Genomic DNA, 20,555 nt, shown 5'->3' on the forward strand with positions numbered 1-20,555 from the left:
ATGACATAATTTTATATTGCTATATAACACCCTAATCGCAGACGTTATGTACACCATAGTTTATCAGGCGGGCCCTAGAACTACATTTCTAACACTAGTTCAGCCCCTATGTTAAATTACCTTTCACATAGTAAATCATAGTCACAAACATTAGTAAATTACAACCATCACCCACTGCCCACAGTATAAAAAGCGAGAATTATTATTAAAGGAAGGATAGAACTAAAATTCAACCTTAATTTCATCCGATGTGTGACATATTTTACCTAGGTGTAAGACGTTACCCTTCCCTAACCCCGCCCGGTTTGTTTACAAAATGTTTAAAGAGTATATAGCTTTTTACACCATAATAGTAAACAACTGCAACGCCTAATATTATTGTAAACGAAAAAAAAGAATTAAAATATAAGAAATCGTACCTAAACATTGAACACATGAAGCATACTTTATATCTACTACCAAAAAACACAACAGAAGTATGTATTAAATATTAAACAGTATGTAAAGACTTGCAAATAATAGCAACACTTAACATAAAAATGAAGCATAGAACAAAAATTTAAACATAATTTTATCCCAAGTGTTGCATGCTTTAATTAGGTCTGAGACGTTACCCACCCTTACCCCCACCCGGTCATTAGCCTCAAGATTACACAATAACCTCCTCTCAAATTCCAGCCTGTATAATAACCCTATTGAATAATACATGCTTTTATTATACCATTACCTTTCCGTTTCTATCCTCATCTTTAAATCACTAACCCTGTTCCCAACCAAAACCATATACTTATCCTTAATTATCGTCTTTCCATATTCTTTATTACATCCTCTCATTACCGTTACCTTTGTCGTTGCCATTAACATTACCGTTTACATTTACCTTTGCTACTACCACAATCATCACCACCACCACCACCGCCAACGCCGCCGTTACCACGGAAGGTAACGGTTACCGTTACTTTTCCCATTAAGATAACCGATGAGTAACCGTTCTTCTAAACGTTGTGTAACTGTCTAGGGTTTGGGTAACGTTCTAATGCAGTTTTTCGGGTCGGGAAATACCCTCGGGGAGGGATAATTCAACTGGGGGTAATGACGTCAGCAAACTTTACCAGTACAATTAACCGAACGGGAATAATGTCGTAATCCTTTTTTAAATACCCGCTAGCACATTGGGTAACGTTACATAACATATCCTTAGGTCACAACACCTCTATATCTTTTTTTGGGGCTTTGCGGACATTCCTTCTCTATACACACACATACACAAACACGCACACACACAAACACACACGCACACGCACGCGCACACACATACACACACACACACACACTACAACCAAATTTAACACAACAATATATCGAACGTTTTTTTTTCATAATGTCTTCTTCTTTTAACCGTACAAATATTCAAAATAGAAGAGATTTAATTAACGAATTCTATTATAAACCTTGTATTCTAAACTCAAGCCATATAAATCTATCAAGTAATACTACATGTAATAATACGATTCTCTACACAGACGAATTATTTCGTTTAAATAACAAAAAAACATCTTCGTCATTAATCGAAATAAGTTTAGTTAATATGCCAAGTTGGTTAAAATCATCGTTTACACCAAACCCTCAGTGTGCTGTGGGTAGGTGCCGGTTTAAGGACGGTGACGTGTCTAACGAGACCGACGTTGTCATGGTGATGGGTGTTAGACTACAGGACCAGCACAAGCCGCCAGTCAGATGGCCGGGTCAGCTCTACGTCATGTTTGCTCATGAGTCGCCTGTACACTACCAGAAAAGTTCTCTACAGAAAGGTGGGTCTCTGATAATCGCAGTGATACATTTCTCTATCGGTTAATCTACTGCTTATGTCTTGAGCTTACACAGAAAAACTGTCAAGAATCTCAAAATCGCAGTAGTCATTATTTCAATCGATTGATTTCATTAGTGGCTGACACAAACTGTCAAGAATCTTATAATTTCAGTAGACCAGAGCTCAATAGACAAATGCTTATAACAGAAGCTTACATAGATGAACTGTTAGACAATCTGAAAATCTCAGCAGTCCATATACCCATCGATTAAAGTAATGCTTACATTAGGGGCTTACACAAAAAAAATTTCACGAATCTTATAATTTCACAAGTCCATATCTCTCTTGATTTATTCAATGCGAATAAGAGTGGCTCTTACATACAAACTGCAAAGAATCCGATAATCTCAGCACTCCGTATCTCTATCAATTCATCTAATGTTTATAACATGGGCTCATACACATAAAAACTGTAAAGAATCGGATAATTTCAGTAGACCAGAGCTCGATAGACAAATGCTTCTAACAGGAGCTTTCATTCATGAACAGTTAGACAATATAATAAGCAGTTTTCTTCTCACCACGTTTGTGCCCAAGACTATGCCCAGCCGCTTTGTTCAGAGCTGGGTGGACTCAGGGACGTTCCATTGATTTGAACACGAATTTGAACTAGAAACTCTAGGGTTAGCTCCCTTCCGCTAGGCCACGCCGTCCAGATAATGTCAGTAGTCATTAATTGTATCAATTTATTTATTGCATATATTATAGGCTAACAAAGAAAAACTGTCAAGAATCTTATATCAGTATTCAACAGCTTAACAGATTAAACATGTATTTACCTAAGTAGGCCTATGTCGCGAGAAATTCATTAACATAATTATCTATTCATGAAAAACATATTACTTGTACATATATATATATATATATATATATATATATATATATATATATATATATATATATATATATATATATTTATATATATATATATATTTATATATATATATATATATATATATATATATATATATATATATATATATATATATATATATATATATATATATATATATATATATCACAAGACTTTTTTGTCTAAGATAACGTTTCACCTTCTAGCTTCTTCCCCTTGGAGGTACGCCTTCAACATGACCCACACCTATACACAAGATTCCGATGTCTTTTGGCCAGTGAACCAGTTAAGATTTGAGTACACGCCACACTTACAGAAACCTAATTACAGTGAGTAATTATGCTAATTATCACAGGTGAACAATGCAATCTGCAATGTTTACTTTAAAAAATAGTATCATACATATCACTGTGTTTATTTTTTTTTAATGTTCACATTAAGTAAGTTCGCACCTCGACTTACAGTTTACCTGTTTCTGTTACCTCGGCATTAAACAAGAAATGTTTAAACTATTTATGTAATATAAAAAAAAATTAGCAGCACATCAATATGCCATGAAAATCAAGTGATATTTTAGTTGCTATAAATCTTTGCTTAAAAATAAAGACAAAAAGAATTTTATAAAAAATAATGTTTCTCTTAAATAGCTTAACAACGAACATGTTTAAAAGTTTCATATCTAACATTTTTCGGCTTTTTTCAATGTATTTTATTTTGCTGTTATTTTTTTATTCATACTATCTAATCTGTTAATTAGTATTAAATAAATACATGGGCGTTGTGATATGTAGTCAGAACCCCTTTTATTAAAGAATCAGAAGATGAAAATACGTTTAATTAGCTAATAGAAATCATTACTATTTTATATTGCAAGAAACAAATAGGCAAATTAATCAGAAGAAGGAGTGGTGGAATATCGGGAAGGGGGACGTTGCATGTGTGTAATTGACAGGTGTAATTGAAAGGATGTAACTGACAGATTATAATTGCCGGGATGTAATTGACTGGTAGGTATTGAAAGAAGTAGTTGATTAGGTGCAGTTGGTAGGATGTAATTACCGGGGTGTAATTGACAGATGTAATTGACAGGTTATAATTGACAGAGTGTAACTGACAGGGTGTAATTCACAGGATGTAATTGACAGGTGCAATTGAAAGTGTGTAACTGACAGGGTTTAAATGACATAGTGTAACTGACAGGGTGTAATTGAATGATGTCATTGACAGGGTGTGACATCCAGTATTCGTTATAAAATTGACAGTAAATAAAGAAAGTTGCGGTTTTCATGAATTTTTATCCGAAACTAACTTTTCGGGGATCCTTTTAACTGCTTTCAAACTAAAAATTAAAAATTAAAAAATCAAAGCAAATGGGTAATTATCTTCTGGTTTAAATATTTTACAGTGGTGACCTCTATTTTAGCGCTTGCCAAAATATCCATTCAATAGTTACAATAGTAAAATTACAATCGAGCTATGTAGGTTCTATTAGTACACAACGTTGTAAAATGCATTCGAAATGTTAGCGTTGACAGCGCAAGAAGGTTGGATTTATGAATACAAATAGATACAGGGAATAAATATTTACACTATTATTTTTTTAAACGGCAGGTGAGATATTTAAAAACAAGAACAGAACAGCCGTGTGGCTTGTCAGTCACTGTAGCACACAATCTTTGAGGGAAAAATACGTCAAAGAAATGCAAGTATGTTATCTACATGACCTTTTTGTTATCAGTTGTATTGTTAATGTTTAGTACACACAGTAGCGTCACAAGGGTGAGGTAAGGGTGTGGTCCGCACCCGGTGGCACCTTTTAGCGAGTGACACCAAATCGAAAAAATGATTAAAAAAACTAGTCAAAACAATGTTTTTATCTGGTAAGAATAAATTTAAAATAGTAGCTGCGTAAGAAAGATAGCAATTCGAAAATGAAAGATAGTTGTAGGGGGGGGGGGGCGAAAACATAAAAACTATACATTTTTTAAAGTGCTTGAACTAGATCGCCCACTTGCAGATACGACTCAAATCTGATATTAGGTAAGGAGATAGCGCTGACGCCGTAAACTCTCGTAAAATACCAGATTGTGGTTAAACAACTTTCAAATAGATATGACAAAATACGTCATGATCATAATATTCAATATTTGTTTTATTCAGACGTAAATATATATATATATATATATATATATATATATATATATATATATATATATATATATATATATATATATATGTATATCTATATATATATACATATGTATATATATATATATATATATATTGTATATATATATATATATATATATATATATATATATATATATATATATATATATATATATATGTATGTATGTATGTGTGCGCTTGTGTTTGTGTGTGTGCGCGTGTGTGTGTGTAAATGCTTTTATAAAGTTTGTAATACTTCCAAACAGAAATACATTGATGTGGATATCTTTGGGGCATGCGCTAAAAGACGAGTATGCCCTGACATAAATGACACCGGGTGCCTGGATAAAGTTTTCAACACCTACAAGTTTTACCTGGGATTTGAGAACTCTGTCTGTGTGGACTACGTCACGGAGAAGTTCTTCAACGCGTTCACACCCGGCCGTCACGTGGTTCCCGTCGTCATGGGTGGGGCAGACTATGACCGTCTGCTGCCCAACGGTTCTTTCATCAACACGGGCTGGTTCCAGACGGCGAGGGACCTGGCGATGTATCTAAAGGTCGTAGGTCAGGACGAGGCGACCTATACCCGGTATCTTAAGGTCAAGGACATGTACAGGCCCACGGGGTCACAAGGTACGCTGTGTTTGATGTGTGACGCTTTGTTTGGGGATATCAAACCTAAGGTGTACGACATGTATGCATGGTTAACCGGACAATGCCGGGCACCCAAAAAGTTTGTTTAGTAATATGTTGAGAGTTTGGTTCTAGAAATATTAAAAAGAATTATTTTGTACACGTTTTGCGTGTTCAAATCCTAATCATTTTTTTTAAATAGACTTATATTTTAAAGAAATTAATTTTATAAACACAACACTATTACAAAAGCAAACGTATTTTTAAAAATTTAGATACAACCTAGAACAAAATTAAATTTAATGCATTTTTAAAACAGCATTTAGTAAATCATAACATTCTTAGAAAATTAAAATATGCAATTAACATAACATACGACCGAGGCCAACAGTTTGAAATAAAATGGCTCCCAGAAATAAGCCATAAGGCAGAGAGTTAAATCGGAATATCCAAGAATGCGTTGCTTATTGGCTTAAACTATTTAGAACTACAAACATCATCATCGCTGTCACCAGCATCATTCATGTGGACCTCTTGTCGAGCGTAGGGACGCAACTAACCACCCCCCCCCCCCCCATTGTACTCTGTTCTGTGTGAATTCTCCAAGTTTAGCCCACGACATTCCGGCTGTTTCTGCTTCACTCACAGCTGACCTTTTCAACGTTTGTTATGCCCTACCTATCTTTCTTTTTTTGTCCCTAGACTCCGTACCAATGTGCGTTTACGTATTTCTTTGACAGTAGGGTCGTGCCCAGATAAAATAAGAACGGACAAAATATTCCTCAATAGTTGTGTAATTTTATTCAAGTAGATACTACAACGAAAATTATAGACACATGCTTTCATCTAACATAAAATGTCTTAGGCACTTTAACATACGTATGACAAGACCACTTTCTCAAGCACAAGATAAGACAACTCGGCGTCGCGAGTTGACACCAGCTGGAAAATTTACAGAGAAAAAAAGTGGGGGGGGGGTTAACACACCGGGTGACACCCCACCCCTAGCGACGCCACTGAGACTACTGAGAATTATTTTTATAGTCTTACAAGATTGATAATTCAGTTACATTTCATAGCAATGTAAACAGAAAGTGTTATTTCAACGCCAAGGGTAGACAAAGGTACAGAATATAGTCCAAGTTAAGACAGAACATACAGACCCGACGGGTTCCGAACCTACCACTCCTCACGGCACCGAATCGCCTCGCCTTCCATGCATCAAGTCAGACGTGTAACCGATTCTGCCAATCAGCTCTACAAAAATAAAGCTTTCATGGCAGAGCACAATCACAACCTATGCACGAAAGACGCGGGCTGGCGTGACCTTTGAACCGCGAATGGGACTGACCGTTAGCCTCAAACACAACAAGGACCATTATTCGACCACACAGGCGACACAAGTATAGGGACGACGATACAGACAAATAGTAGCTTCCTTAAATGGGTATAGTGTAAACATGGTGAGGGGTGGAAGCAGGCGTTGTGACTGAAATAGCAATGTAAACAGAAAGTGTTATTTCAACGCCAAGGGTAGACAAAGGTACAGAATATAGTCCAAGTTAAGACAGAACAGACAGACGGTTACATTTCATCGAACAAATTGGATCAATTAGTAACTGGCTAAACTAGTCCAAAGGTTGTATCAGTGTTGAAAGATTATTCGAAAAGCATTAATGAGCAACCAAATATGTATTAGTTAAAGTACATTAGCAGCTATGAAATAAAACTTGAGCTTTCTTATTTTGTTCAATTAAAATTAACATGAACATAAAAAAAAAATAATGTATGTTTTGACTGAATGTTTTGTTGCAAAAAAAATGTTATCTCCCATATCAAAAATGTAAAACACTACCTAAGGGAAACAACTAAAACAATAATCTCTAAATTAAATGAACAAAAGTATGAATTAGAAATAGAACAAAATTATTTTCACTATTTAAATTTTGATTATTATTATACGCAAAAAATTGTTTTCATTAAAAAAATGTAAAAGTGTATAAATAAATTAACACTCAAAATTAAAACTTGAATATAATTAGCAATTAAACCTTTAGATATTTTATTTTTATTATTTTATATATATACATATGAACGAAATTCATAATTGATGAGTTATTAAATAAACTACAAGTTTTGGATCCCTTTGGATAAAGGGACAGTGAAAAAAAAAAAATTTGGATAAAGGGACAGTAAACTAAGCAGTCAAGATAAACCGAGTTTGCATACCTTATTTTAGTCTAGTTCTTAGGCTATTTTGTCTTTTCCATTTAATTACTATATACGCAATTGATGTTCATGTCTTTGATGCTGTGTAAAACCATCAAATAAATTATTATTACTATTTTAAATGTTTAAAAACCCACCCCCCCCCCTCAGCCCACCACGCCGATGGGAAAAAAAATCCCTTGAATGATAATTTAACTACACATTTGCATTTTCAGGTTGTATTTTTTAAAATCTTTTTTTTATATTTATACGTTTTGTATTAGATCTAGAATCGATGTATAAGTAAATCATCTTAAATGAATGAAAGTAGGTTACAAGTAAGAAAGAAATATTACTATTGTAGATCTGTAACAGTCCACACACACACAAAAACATTAAATAAAGGGACAAATAAAGTGATATTGTTCCAATTTAGCTTTATGGCGTGCGTGTCCTACCCCATTAACCAACAGCAGCTTACTGACGACTACAAAGAAATCAAAATTTATTTCTTAATAAATAATTCTCACATATAAGAATTGGTAGTCAAATAAAGGGATGTAAACTTCATTTAGAACGTATCACTAAAATAAAAAAAAATATTATTTTTAAACTTTATAAAATAATAACCATACAAATGCTCTGAAAATAAGACTATGAAACGTATTTGCTTTCTTTAATAAAAACACGTGTCGCTCATGAAATATCGTACACATTTCGGAGCCCAGACCTTTTATTAAAGAAAGCAAATTAGTTTTATTTTCTAATTATTTTATTTTAATTTTAGGGGAAAAGTGGTGGCATAAAATCCAAAATCCAAAATTGTCGAAGGGGTGTGTGGTGACCGCCTTAAAGCATAAAACCTAATTTCCATGCTCAATTAACTAAGCATGTATATAGGTTTCTTCCAGACTCTTTTCTCGGGGGGCGGGGCACTTTAAATTTTCGGGTGGGATGGGGGGGGGCGGACTAAAATTTTCGGGGGTGGGGTGGGGCGGACACTGTTAAAAGTATATATTTTCAATATAAATTCCATTTCGTTCTGGTGGGGGGGGGAGGGTAAAGTGTGGTGCTCCTTCCCCCCCCCCCCTCCCCCCCCCCCTCCCCCCCGAAGAGATGCCTGGAAGAAACTTACTGCCAATTTGTTAACGCATTAAATGGCCTACAGACATGTTTTCTATTAAATATATCAGTAATAAACTGAGAAATCAAAGTTTTAAATTCTTTTCTAGCTGACAATCACATGGTTAAATTAACACGTTTTTTACAAATTAAATTAACTCCGCGAAATATGGTTAATTGTCTTAACTTATAAAACAGAGTCTAATTAAATATAGATAACAATCACGGATCTTCTTATCACGTTGGTTCGTCTAGTTATAGCTGTGGATTTTAGACCCTCCCAATATCGCTTTCAGACAATATAAACAGTTATACGACTCGGAATATATTGTAATCGTTACATTGAGAAATTTCCTAGTTTGGGCATACTTTATTTTCTGGCTAACTTTCTTTTCTGGGCCAACTAACTTGCTTGGGCCAACTTACTTTTCTGGGCCAACTAACTTGTTTGGGCCAACTTACTTTTCTGGGCCAACTAACTTGTTTGGGCCAACTTACTTTTCTAGGCCAACTAACTTGTTTGGCCCAACTTACTTTTCTGGGCCAACTTTCTTGTCTGGGCCAACGGTTTTGTCTATGCCAACGTTTTTGGCTTGGTTACTTTTCTTATATGGGCCAAATATCTAGTCTGGGCCAACTTTTTTTTGCCTGGGCCACTTTTCTAAAATGGGCCAACTTTCTTGCTATACCAACTTTTTTGCCTGGTCCAATTTTCTTTTCCGGGCCAACTTTCTTCTCTTGGCCAACATTCTTGTCTAAGCCATTATTCTTATGTAGGTCAACTTTCTTGTCAAAGTTAGCTTTTCGTCCGGGGCAACTTTCTTGTCTCGGTCAATTTTTTTTTGTCTGGGTCAATGTTCTTGTCTGGGCCAACATTTTCTTTTTGCCTGAGCCACTTTTCTCAAATGGGCCAACTTTCTTATCTAGGCCAACTTTCTGTCTGGGCCGAATGTTTTGTCTGGGCCAACATTTTTCTCAGGGCCAACTTTTTTATCAGGGCCAACATTTTTCTCAGGGCCTACATTTTTCTCAGGGCCAACATTTTTCTCAGGGCCAACATTTTTGTCTGAGCCAACTTTTTGTCTGGGCAAACATTTTTTTTGCCCGAGACACTTTTCTCAAATGGGCCAACTTTCTTCTCTAGGCCAACTTTTTGTCTGGGCCAACTTTTTGTCAGGGCCAACATTTTTGTCTGAGCCAACTTTTTGTCTGGGCCAACTTTTTGTCTGGGCCAACTTTTTGTCGGGGTCAACTTTTTGTCGGGGCCCACTGTTTTATCTGTACCAAAATTTTTCTCAGGGCCAACATTTTTGTCTGAGCCAACTTTTTGTCTGGGCAAACATTTTTTTTTGCCCGAGACACTTTTCTCAAATGGGCCAACTTTCTTCTCTAGGCCAACTTTTTGTCTGAGCCAACTTTTTGTCTGGGCCAACTTTTTGTCGGGGCCCACTGTTTTATCTGTACCAACATTTTTCTCAGGGCCCATTTACCTGTCGGCCAAGGTGTTCTAACCTTTCAAAAGCCACCTGTTACAATTAATCTGGACACCAGGAGAGTGTCGTCAGAACAGTGACGTCCTCACGGCTTTGAACCCCGCTCATCACGTGACCGGTATTCTGGACTCTACCTATCCCAGAACCATTCAAAATAGTGTTTTTAATTGTAGTTACAGTAGCAAGAATAATATCGGATAGTGTTTTTAATTGTAGTTACAGTAGCAAGAGTAATATCAGATAGTGTTACCAGTGGCGCAGCCAGGGGAGCTTCATCTTGGAGGGTGCGTCTTGGAGGGTGCGTCTTGGAGGGTGTGTCTTGGAGGGTCTGAACCCCCCCCCCCCACCCCCCCCCCTCGTCACACACCGTCACACAATTACAACCACTCCTACGAGTGTGACGTCATGTATGGTTCACCCATATGATGTTAATTTACATTTAACACATACGAAGTCGATTACTACTGTGAATAAAATAATCGATTTTTTCAATCTGTGGTGTTTGGATGCAGGGGCGTAGGGAGGGGGGGGTGGGGGGTGCGGACCGCACCGGGTGACACCATTTAGAGGGTGACACCAAGGCGAAAACTAGCAAAATATATAGAGAAAAACTTGACGGGGGGGGGGTGCAAATCGAAAGTTTGAAAGTTTGTCCCGGGGAAGAGTCGCTACGCCTCTAGGGTGGGGGTGACACCATTAAGTGCCGCACCGGGTGACACCCGACCTCGCTACACCACTGTTTGGATGTATAGGACTGATATCACGTGGCCATATTGAAATAAACTGATCTGTTGCAGAACGCTGACAGACTACTTGAGTTAAGAAATAAACTGATCTGTTGCAGAACGCTGACAGACTACTTGAGTTAAGAAATAAACTGATCTGTTGCAGAACGCTGACAGACTACTTGAGTTAAGAAATAAACTGATCTGTTGCAGAACGCTGACAGACTACTTGAGTTAAGAAATAAACTGATCTGTTGCAGAACGCTGACAGACTACTTGAGTTAAGAAATAAACTGATCTGTTGCAGAACGCTGACAGACTACTTGAGTTAAGAAATAAACTGATCTGTTGGAGAACGCTGACAGACTACTTGAGTTAAGAAATAAACTGATCTGTTGGAGAACGCTGACAGACTACTTGAGTTACGCCAGGCGCGTCACACGGCCTGATCACACAATCACAGAACGTATCAAATTCTTCGTCATGCATAAGAAATCAAAAGCAACTTGACAAACGTAATGTGCTGTTGTTTTTTTTTTATTCAAATCTGTGTGATGAGATCTGTACGAGGCTGTATTATTAAACATGTGTAGCTGTGAAAGTTTCAAACATTTTGTTTCGCGACTGTGTATTTCAAAGCTGTGTGCTTGTTTCTACTTTGGTTTTTACTTTCTCGTAAACGAAGTATAGAGGAAGTATTGAAATCGTGCACAATAAAAATTCGAAATCGAAATTTTTCAACATCTCGACGTTTATACACATCACTGAATCAGAAAAAACGTAATTTTGAAATTGTCTCTGTATGTCGGTGTGTATGTCTGTATGTCTTTTTGTAAACACAGTTACGTAAGTACCTTTTCATATATATGTATAAAATCTTATACTTAGATGACTTTCAATTTTTGAGTTACATCCGATAACCGAAAATAGCACTTTACTATTTTTCCGGTTTAAAAAATAACGATAATTTAAGTACCATTTCAGTTAGGTAGACTAAATTTTATACATAGGTATCAAATCAATCACATTTTAACCGATTTCCGGTAACCAAAAGTAGTACTTTACACTATGTCCATTGTCTCAAAAGGTAAGCAATTGTTCCTTTATAAAGTACTATTCTCCGTTCTATTACAGTAAAACCGTTTGCATTTAGTTTGTGCGCGAATCTTTTCTTCTACTCGGTTCTATTCTATTTTAAGAATGTAAGAATTAAAAACGTAATTAAAAAAATGTATTGCACGACTGCTCTTAAACTGCCTCCCTTTACTATTATACAAGTAGTATGATAAAATCTCCTTTTTTAATGCGGTGTCGGGTTTTTTTATTACCGTAATGTGTTGTCGGGTTTTAAGTTCAGAAAATGTGGTATTAAGCCGTCTAGCGGATATTGTTATAGGTCTATTTATACAAATATATATAAGGTATTTTATATAACTTGATGCTTTAAAACTCATAGCCATCTTTTTGAACACTGATCTAGAAATATTTAATTTAAGCAGTAATCTACTATTGGTGTTTTATTTTAATACGGCTATTTGTTGTGAATTGTTATATAAATGACCATACACTGAGGTCCAATCAAAGTAATAAATTGTAATATACTGAACTCGCTTCTTTTCTTTCATTATTTTTGTTATTAATGAATTGACAGTTGATTTGCATAATCAAAGTACTTTTCGAATCAGTGTCTGATATAGATTTAGCGCCTTTGATCGATTTACGCTAATCCGTAAGGGGTCATCCATAAATTACTTCACGCTTTCTTTGACGATTTTTACTTTCCCACCCCCCCCCTCCCCTCCGTCACACGTCGTCACAAAAAGCCAGACACCCCCCCCCCCTAAAATGACGTCACACCTCAGCCTACAACCCCTCTCAAAATTGCTGTTGAGTGTTGCTTAATAGATCGATATTTTGATCAATTCCTATTACAATTATTAAAATCGCTATCTAAAACGCAAAATAACGGCTAAAACTCGTTTTCTAACATTGCTTTTTTATAATGCAAAAAAGTGACGACACACCATCTGAACCCTCCCTCCCACCCTCATCACACACCGTCACAAAATTACGGACCCCCTCCCCCCTACGAGTGTGACGTCATTTATGGACGACCCCTTAGATTAAAAATACGATCAATATTTAAAATCAATCTGAAGAATTGTTTATACAGCGATAAGAAGAATACAGTAGTAGACGTAATGTTATACACGCCGGTAATTTATCAGTTCACGATTAATAATTTACAATATTATAATATATAATATAGTGAAGTCGTGTCTTGTATGAAACATGTAGGTCCCATAGGCCGTAATTAATTCATGTACAGATAATTTTAATTAAATCAGAATTTCAAGTCTCTTTGGTTTACGATTATCGGGGTTCCCAGTTTAAATAATTAATGACGCTTAAGTAATGAGCAGCGCATACAATTACACAGACGCGATCTGTTGGATCGAATGGAGACCAATGATTTTAAAACCTGTTACATGTCTTTCTACCGTGATATAAGTCCTCCGACATTTGATTAAGCACCAAACCAACGCCAAAACAAAATGTGCATAATAGTGCGCAATATTATTAGTAATTTATAAATTTACATGCGTTTTTTGAGAAAGCGGAAATAGCGTGAATTAATACTTCCGGTAAACGGAAATTACTCAAAATTTGATAGAAGGTAGAGAATTAGATCTTTTACTTACATGTGAAATTTCATTTATCTATCTGAAATAGTACTCAAGTTATAGGCTTTTGAAAAATTCAAAGTAGAAAAAGTACCACTTTTGGTTATCGGAAATCGCTTAAAAGTAGATCAAGATCTACGATTTTGATAAAATACTTCTATATGAAATTTCATTAATCTAGCTGTAACGGTACTCAATTTATCGTGTTTACACACACACACACACAGACACAAACAGACTTACGGACAAGATTGCAAAATTATGTTTTTCCGTATCAGTGAAGTGTAAAACGTCGAGATTTGTAAAAATTTCGATTTTTTGTTTTGCACGATTACAAGACTTTCTCTGTACTTCGTATATACGAGAAAGTAAAAATAATGTTATAAATTTAATTTAATTAAACAGGGAAACAACTATGTAATTACTCGACATTTAATCTTTTTTCATTGTTACTTCCCTTTGACCACAAAGTAGTTTTTTTTCCAATTTAGAGATCGAAGTATTTATAGCTTAGCTTTGCCAAGGATGTTTATTTTATACATTTCTTTTATCATTTAATCAAATTATTTAACAGAGAGTGAACTCATGAAACCGATATTGTCCCCGAATTCATCTTCATGCTATAACTGAAAATATATCGATATTCGAAATAAGTAGAATTGGTGTAACAGTTGTTTATAACAATGTGTTACATATTATATTTAAATTGACTAGCAACTTTAAAGTAAAGCTATCTTGCATATCATGCGGTCAATTCGGCAGAGAAAGTAGAGTTCATGTATTGGTGTTATAGTCCTGACTTATTACGTCATTAAGTCCACACGGAAAACCCAGCCGAATTATGTTTCTCCAAACATGTCCAGGTACACATCAGATCTGTGCATCAAGAAAGGTAATCGAACATGGGAATCAAACTCGTGTCCTTGGAGACAAAAAGCGCCTACTCTTTTACTCGACCATGTCCTCCCACTTCTCCAGTTGCTTATTAACGCCCTGCTTTACAGTTTTCATGTTTGAATACTTTGATTCAATGTTTTAAAGTCACACTAGTTGTTCTATCACAGCCGAATTATTAACCTCTACAAATGTTGTTTTATAATATCACAGTCAAGTATTGTTAAAGGATTTCTAGTCATTTATAATGACAACAATGTTTACACAAAAATCAGTCAATGACAACTGCAAAGTATTTTTTCATGTTTCTATTGGAGCAGGTCTAGAAGCGACGAAGTATCTATATATAATATAGCATGTGATGTGTAGAAATATTTTTAAATTATTCGAATTCCATTATTTTTCTAATTATATCATTTAAATTAGCCTTACTTACATAAACACATGGACTTTGTTGTAAAGTTTAAACTTACAACCTATGACAATCTGATGCGAACATCGACATCACAACATGCACTGTTTTATGACAACTTAAACATCAACAGACAACAAAGATTAAAATAACAGTAGAAAGATATTTCTTTTACCATTTAATTTCGTTTAATGTGAACAATGTGTAAACAAATAGAAACAGTATGAGTATAACATTTGATAAGTAGGTTACATTTAATGTACAGGTAATAGCCAGCCTAAAGGTATATGACAACAATTTGCCGACAAAAGTTATAAGGAAATTAATTAAAACGTTTGAAACAAAAAAAACTCTAAAATCCATCAATTTACATGTAAATTAATTAGGTTAAACAGATTACATCAATCAAAACATTTGTTTTAATCATTTAAATGTAATAAAATGTTGATAAGACATGCAGGTCTTAACACAAACAGTTTAATGTCGGTAAAGGTTCCGCCATTTTGTTTGTTTACATTATGTAGACCAGGGGAGAGAACCAACAGTTACATCAGACTCTACACTCCCCACTATAATTTCCTTCAGGGCTTGATCCACTGTGGGGATGGTGATAATACAACCACTTGTCATGTCCCAGCCTGTAGACAAACGCTCCACTGGAGCCAGGACATGTACATGTTGTGTACCAGTACCTGGTCCAGTTTAACCCTTTATCATCCCTCTTATGTTTGTGTGTCCATTGTCCTACAGAGACCTGTTTAGGACAGCCATGAGGATGTGACACTATAACGGTCAACCTGTCCACATCAAGAAATCTCCTGTATTTGTGCTCTACTTTCCCAAATAGATAATACATGCGGTCACACATCTTGCCCAGTTCATCAACCAACTCTAAGTCACATGTCACATAACTCAGCTCACACCTGTCTCTCTCAATGTTTGCCTCCCACACCCTCCAGCCATCAAGACTGACCACTGGACTTTTATTGTCATCAAAACCTAAAACACACCTGGTCTGTCTCGCCTCACTGTCATCAAACACCACGTGTGTGGCTGTCAACACATGAACCTTCCCCCACACTTTACTGGGTGTGGCAGAGACTTGACACTTGGCACAACGACAAGTTCCCCATCTGTCACTCTCTGTGTACTTGGTCACACACCACACCATACCAGTCCCTAACCTCATCACGTGACTTCCTCTGTCACTATAACATGGATATGGAACTTGAGTGTCTGGGTAAAACTCTGGTCTCTCTAAACTGGTGAATTTAGTCTTTACCTGGACAGTTAGGGCAGCCAATGTTAAGATTGTCTCAAACATGAGGTCGTTATGGTAATGTGAGGGGAGACAATTTATGTTGAAATCTTTAAGAGGTATAAAACCTTTGTGACCTGGATTCTTCTTACAGCCAGTAACATGTTTGTGTAGATCAGCTTCTCCTCCATAGCACATCTCAGCTTCATGATTTCCTACAGGAATAGGGAAAACAAATTATCTAAACTGACTAAATAGCTTTAAAAATGATACAAAATTCTTTTAATTTAATTAATTAGCTATACTTTGTTTAAACTAGCACAAATGTGTAATTGTGTATATTAGATTTAGCTTATGTTTATTGTTGCTTACCTGGATAAAACACACCTGCTTTGTAACTGTGTCTAACTTTGTTGGGGTTTTCACAGCATGCTAAATCTGAAAAAGAAATTAAGAATGTGGTTTTCTTACAGAACAAGGGAAACATATTTTCTAAAAGGTTTAAATCATAAATACTTCTATACTATAAAAATCACAAACTATTTTAATACCAATATGTTCATGCTAGCACAGATTTATATGCACTAAATCTAATGACAATACTATTAGTATGTCAGTTTTCCTTACTTACAGGAAGATATAATAACACAAACCCATCAAAATGAACAAAAAACATTCTAATTTTTCTGATAATTTAACATTAAAGGATACCTCCACCTGTTGACATAAAACTATAACATAACATAATTGTTTTGCTAGATTGGCTCACATATATAGAGGATTTATTAATTCTCCTTTAAATTACCTAGCAGATACTTAATTTATGTATAATAAAGTTGTTCATTACCTGTAATCATGGAGCATTTAGGCTTTTTGTTGGAATTTTCCATGATGTGTGTCTGTAGATATTTAAAGTGTTTTATTAGAAACATGCCATTGGTTTGTAAGATACATACAAGTTAAATACAATGAATTTTTAAAATGAAAAATTGAATTAAAAGATATGCAATATTTTTTTAAATGAATGATTATTTAGTTAAGTTTGTAATGGTCTTTCAGATATTAATAAATTATGTATATGATGTTTATAATGATATTCTGTATTATATCCAGAACTTCAGATGTAACCTTTTAAAACTAATCCTTTATGTCTGATCAATGTAAGCGTATAGTTTTGTAATTGTTCAAACACTTACCAAAAATGTAGGCCTACACAGTTTTCTGTTTAAAACGACATGTTTTCAGAACAAATAAACACAGCTGTCACAACTTTTCTTTGAGATCTAAAGTCAAACACAGGAGTATAAAATGTAACAGTTTTATGTTTTGAAAAAAAAATGAGATATAGAAAACTACATAGGCCTACAATCTCTAAACAAACTAACCAGGAATAACCAATATTTTAGGAATGTATTTAATTTAAAATACTTACTGTGTAAGCAAGACAGCTTGGTATGGCTATATTTTGACTTGAATATAAAACTTCTCATCTGGAGAGAAAATCATTTGAATGAACACAAACAGCTGCCAAATCTGGATGATCTGAAATTAAACAGTTAAGAATAATGCTATGTAATCATTCACAAAGAAGGTAAAGCACCAAAATAATACTTCAACTGGGTGAAATAGGGAGACTAATCATTATAGGATCATAACTGCATATCTATGTGACTTACAATACTGCAGTAAATTATAATCAAGCAGCCTAAATCCTAATTCTAGTGTTTCAATTTTATAGTTGATAATATATAGTAGACAATATTTTATGCACCATTAGACAGTGCAAAATATGCTGAAGGTGACATGCATACATCAAAAATATAGTCTATATGTCTATACTTTTTAAAAGTAGCCCTACTGATTGACAAAATCAGCATATAGCAATTTAGTTTTAAAGGTACATAAACAATTGTAGGGCTTTTGTTAAAATGCATCCTGTATATTTACAATTTATTGTATTAAAGAATTTAGAATGCTTTTTTTCATTGTATAGTTAAAATTATTTTCAAATGTTTCTATGGTTTATATAATTAGAAAGAGTTATGAAAATTGCATACATTCACCACAGTTCTTGTAGGCCTATGGCGACGTTCACAGAGTGCTATTTTTAGTATCACGCTAGTTTGTTAATATGTGGTTTTCCCGAACTTATATATTAGGTCTAAATCGAATGATAAATAACTTCTTATATTGTCTGTGTCCGAATATGTTCCAATTTCTTTATTCTTTTCTTTGCGTATTCTTTTTTTTGTTCAATAGTGTGAAAATGTATGTGTCTAGGGAGAAACATAAACACATGTGCTATTTTTAGAAAAAGAAAAAGTCCCACAATCTGACGTTTTCCCGATTGTCCAGCCTATACTTTTAGCATTAACGAGGCTCTTAGTGATGGGGGGGGGGGGGGGGGAATTCACAGAGAGGAGGGGGAGGCAAACAGAGAAACGTTAGAGTGTGTGGTGAGGGGGAGTGCTGAATTTAAACTTAATTTTAACATATATTAATTTTCAATAACATTTTCTTTCGTCCCGTATTTTGACTCATTTTTTTAAGAAAAATATTAAATCTGCTATTTTGTATGCCGAACCAGTTATGGCGCATAACCAGTTGACACGTAATCCTTAATTGTGATGGAAGCTTGGTCGAGTCGGCAAAGCTCATGGTTGATAAATTCGAAAAAAGTATCGAGTTCAAACCCTCTGGCAGATAAGACTCGATCCCTCCCAACACTAAAAATTAAGAACGAAGAAGAAGAAGAAGAAGTATGCCGATTTAAAAAGTAAAAAAAAAATTTATCAATGTTGAATTCCGTGTGTGCAGATAGCTATCTAGGTCGAAGTTTCATGATGTGCGTTCAATTTTCTTTACTTAGTCAATATAAAATTTAAATGTTTGACTCATATTATTTCTATCGGAAAAATTTTACACACATGTATTTTTATATCTGTTACGTTATTTTAATAATTTGCATACTTATATTCTTAAGTTATAACACATACAACCATACTATGACGTAATATATCCAAGTTGATGTAATGGTTTTGGTGGTTAAAAAATGCCATTAATAAATTGCAGTTAGAACTTCCACTTTCCCTTGTAATAAATACATTAAGCAATAATTTACAATTGAATCAACTACATTAATAAAACTAGAGAAATAATAAGTACATACCTTCCTCAGCAGATCGTATAGGGTTATGTTGAAATGAAAATGGCGATTCGTCATAATGCTATTTTTAGTGTCACGTAAAGTCCGGTATATAAAGTTTTCCCGATATTATTTAATAAGTCTTGGACATTGCCGTTTAGCTAGTACCTTATGAACTTTCCTATAATCTGCAGAAACAATAAATAATATAACTAAAGTCAATTATTAAAATAAACAGTTTTAAAATATTTTAAAATAGCATAATTATGTTTACGCTTATAGCTCCATTCTTATTTTTTTTTCAATTGAACATATAACAATACATGGTTTGAAAACAATGTTGAGTTTTCATTACAATGCAACTCTTTTAGACTAGAACATGCCCAGTCGAGTAAATTAATTATTCACAAAGATTATGATAATGCAACATATCTTAACAACATCGCACTGTTAAAAACTTCAAGAGCGCTTAAATTGTTCCGAATCTGTAAGGCCGATATGTCTACCCGAAGGCAACATCTGGGTCGCTGCGCCGTGTTTTGCTATGGGTTGGGGATTAACGACACGTAATGTATCAGACTTCAGGATGTCAGATGTTCTCCAACAGCTTAATGTCTCTATCTTGAACCAGACCCTCTGTCAAACTATTCGCCGGTTTTTAGGTGTGAATTTTACTGATGGTAACTTATGCATTCACTCATCTGATAATTCCGGTATATTTCTATTTGAGCTGTATCAAAATACGGGAGGTACTACATTCTGGGCATAGTCAACACGGTGCTCCCAACGGGATTTGAATGGGTCCATGACGCGTTCACGGCAGTATCTAAATGCGTGAAGTGGATCACTGCCACTATTCTCGCTGATTAAATTATTTGGGATGATAAGATCAATGTGAAGGACGTAATTGTTGCTTGCTGTACTTGGCTGTTTGTATATTTACTTCAAGCATCGAAATCCAACCTGGAGAATAGATCTGAATAAATCTAAATAAACCTTGTTATTTATTTGTAGTTTAATTACCTGTTTCTTATTATAACAATGATGTATTTTCAATAAACTATTTTATATGATGTATTGTCGATA

General features: G+C 34.9%; 2 protein-coding genes across 3 annotated transcripts; one reads left to right on the plus strand and one right to left on the minus strand.

The window, feature by feature from the left end:
• The first annotated feature begins 1,591 nt into the window (after positions 1-1,591).
• Positions 1,592-5,638, plus strand: LOC131947495 (alpha-(1,3)-fucosyltransferase C-like). The gene is made up of 4 exons (XM_059308714.1): positions 1,592-1,811; positions 2,930-3,052; positions 4,335-4,429; positions 5,159-5,638. The coding sequence occupies exons 1-4, from the start codon at positions 1,691-1,693 to the stop codon at positions 5,636-5,638; spliced, it is 819 nt and encodes a 272-aa protein (XP_059164697.1). The 5' UTR covers positions 1,592-1,690.
• A 9,619-nt stretch (positions 5,639-15,257) lies between these two features.
• LOC131947485 (uncharacterized) lies at positions 15,258-19,604 on the minus strand. 2 transcript variants are annotated; one of them, XM_059308704.1, is made up of 6 exons: positions 19,494-19,604; positions 17,757-17,866; positions 17,521-17,607; positions 17,172-17,223; positions 16,697-16,762; positions 15,258-16,539 (listed from the first exon to the last, which is right to left on the minus strand). In XM_059308704.1, exons 4-6 carry the CDS (start codon positions 17,212-17,214, stop codon positions 15,617-15,619), a joined length of 1,032 nt encoding a protein of 343 aa, XP_059164687.1. In that variant the 5' UTR covers positions 17,215-17,223; positions 17,521-17,607; positions 17,757-17,866; positions 19,494-19,604; the 3' UTR covers positions 15,258-15,616. The 2 variants fall into 2 exon arrangements, with proteins under 2 accessions (XP_059164687.1, XP_059164686.1); XM_059308703.1 differs by lacking the exon at positions 19,494-19,604 and adding an exon at positions 18,382-18,454.
• Positions 19,605-20,555: the final 951 nt, after the last annotated feature.

The sequence above is a fragment of the Physella acuta genome, unplaced genomic scaffold (assembly GCF_028476545.2).
Source record: "Physella acuta isolate Inbredline_101_S28 unplaced genomic scaffold, ASM2847654v3 ptg000595l, whole genome shotgun sequence".
NCBI classification, from domain to species: domain Eukaryota; kingdom Metazoa; phylum Mollusca; class Gastropoda; family Physidae; genus Physella; species Physella acuta.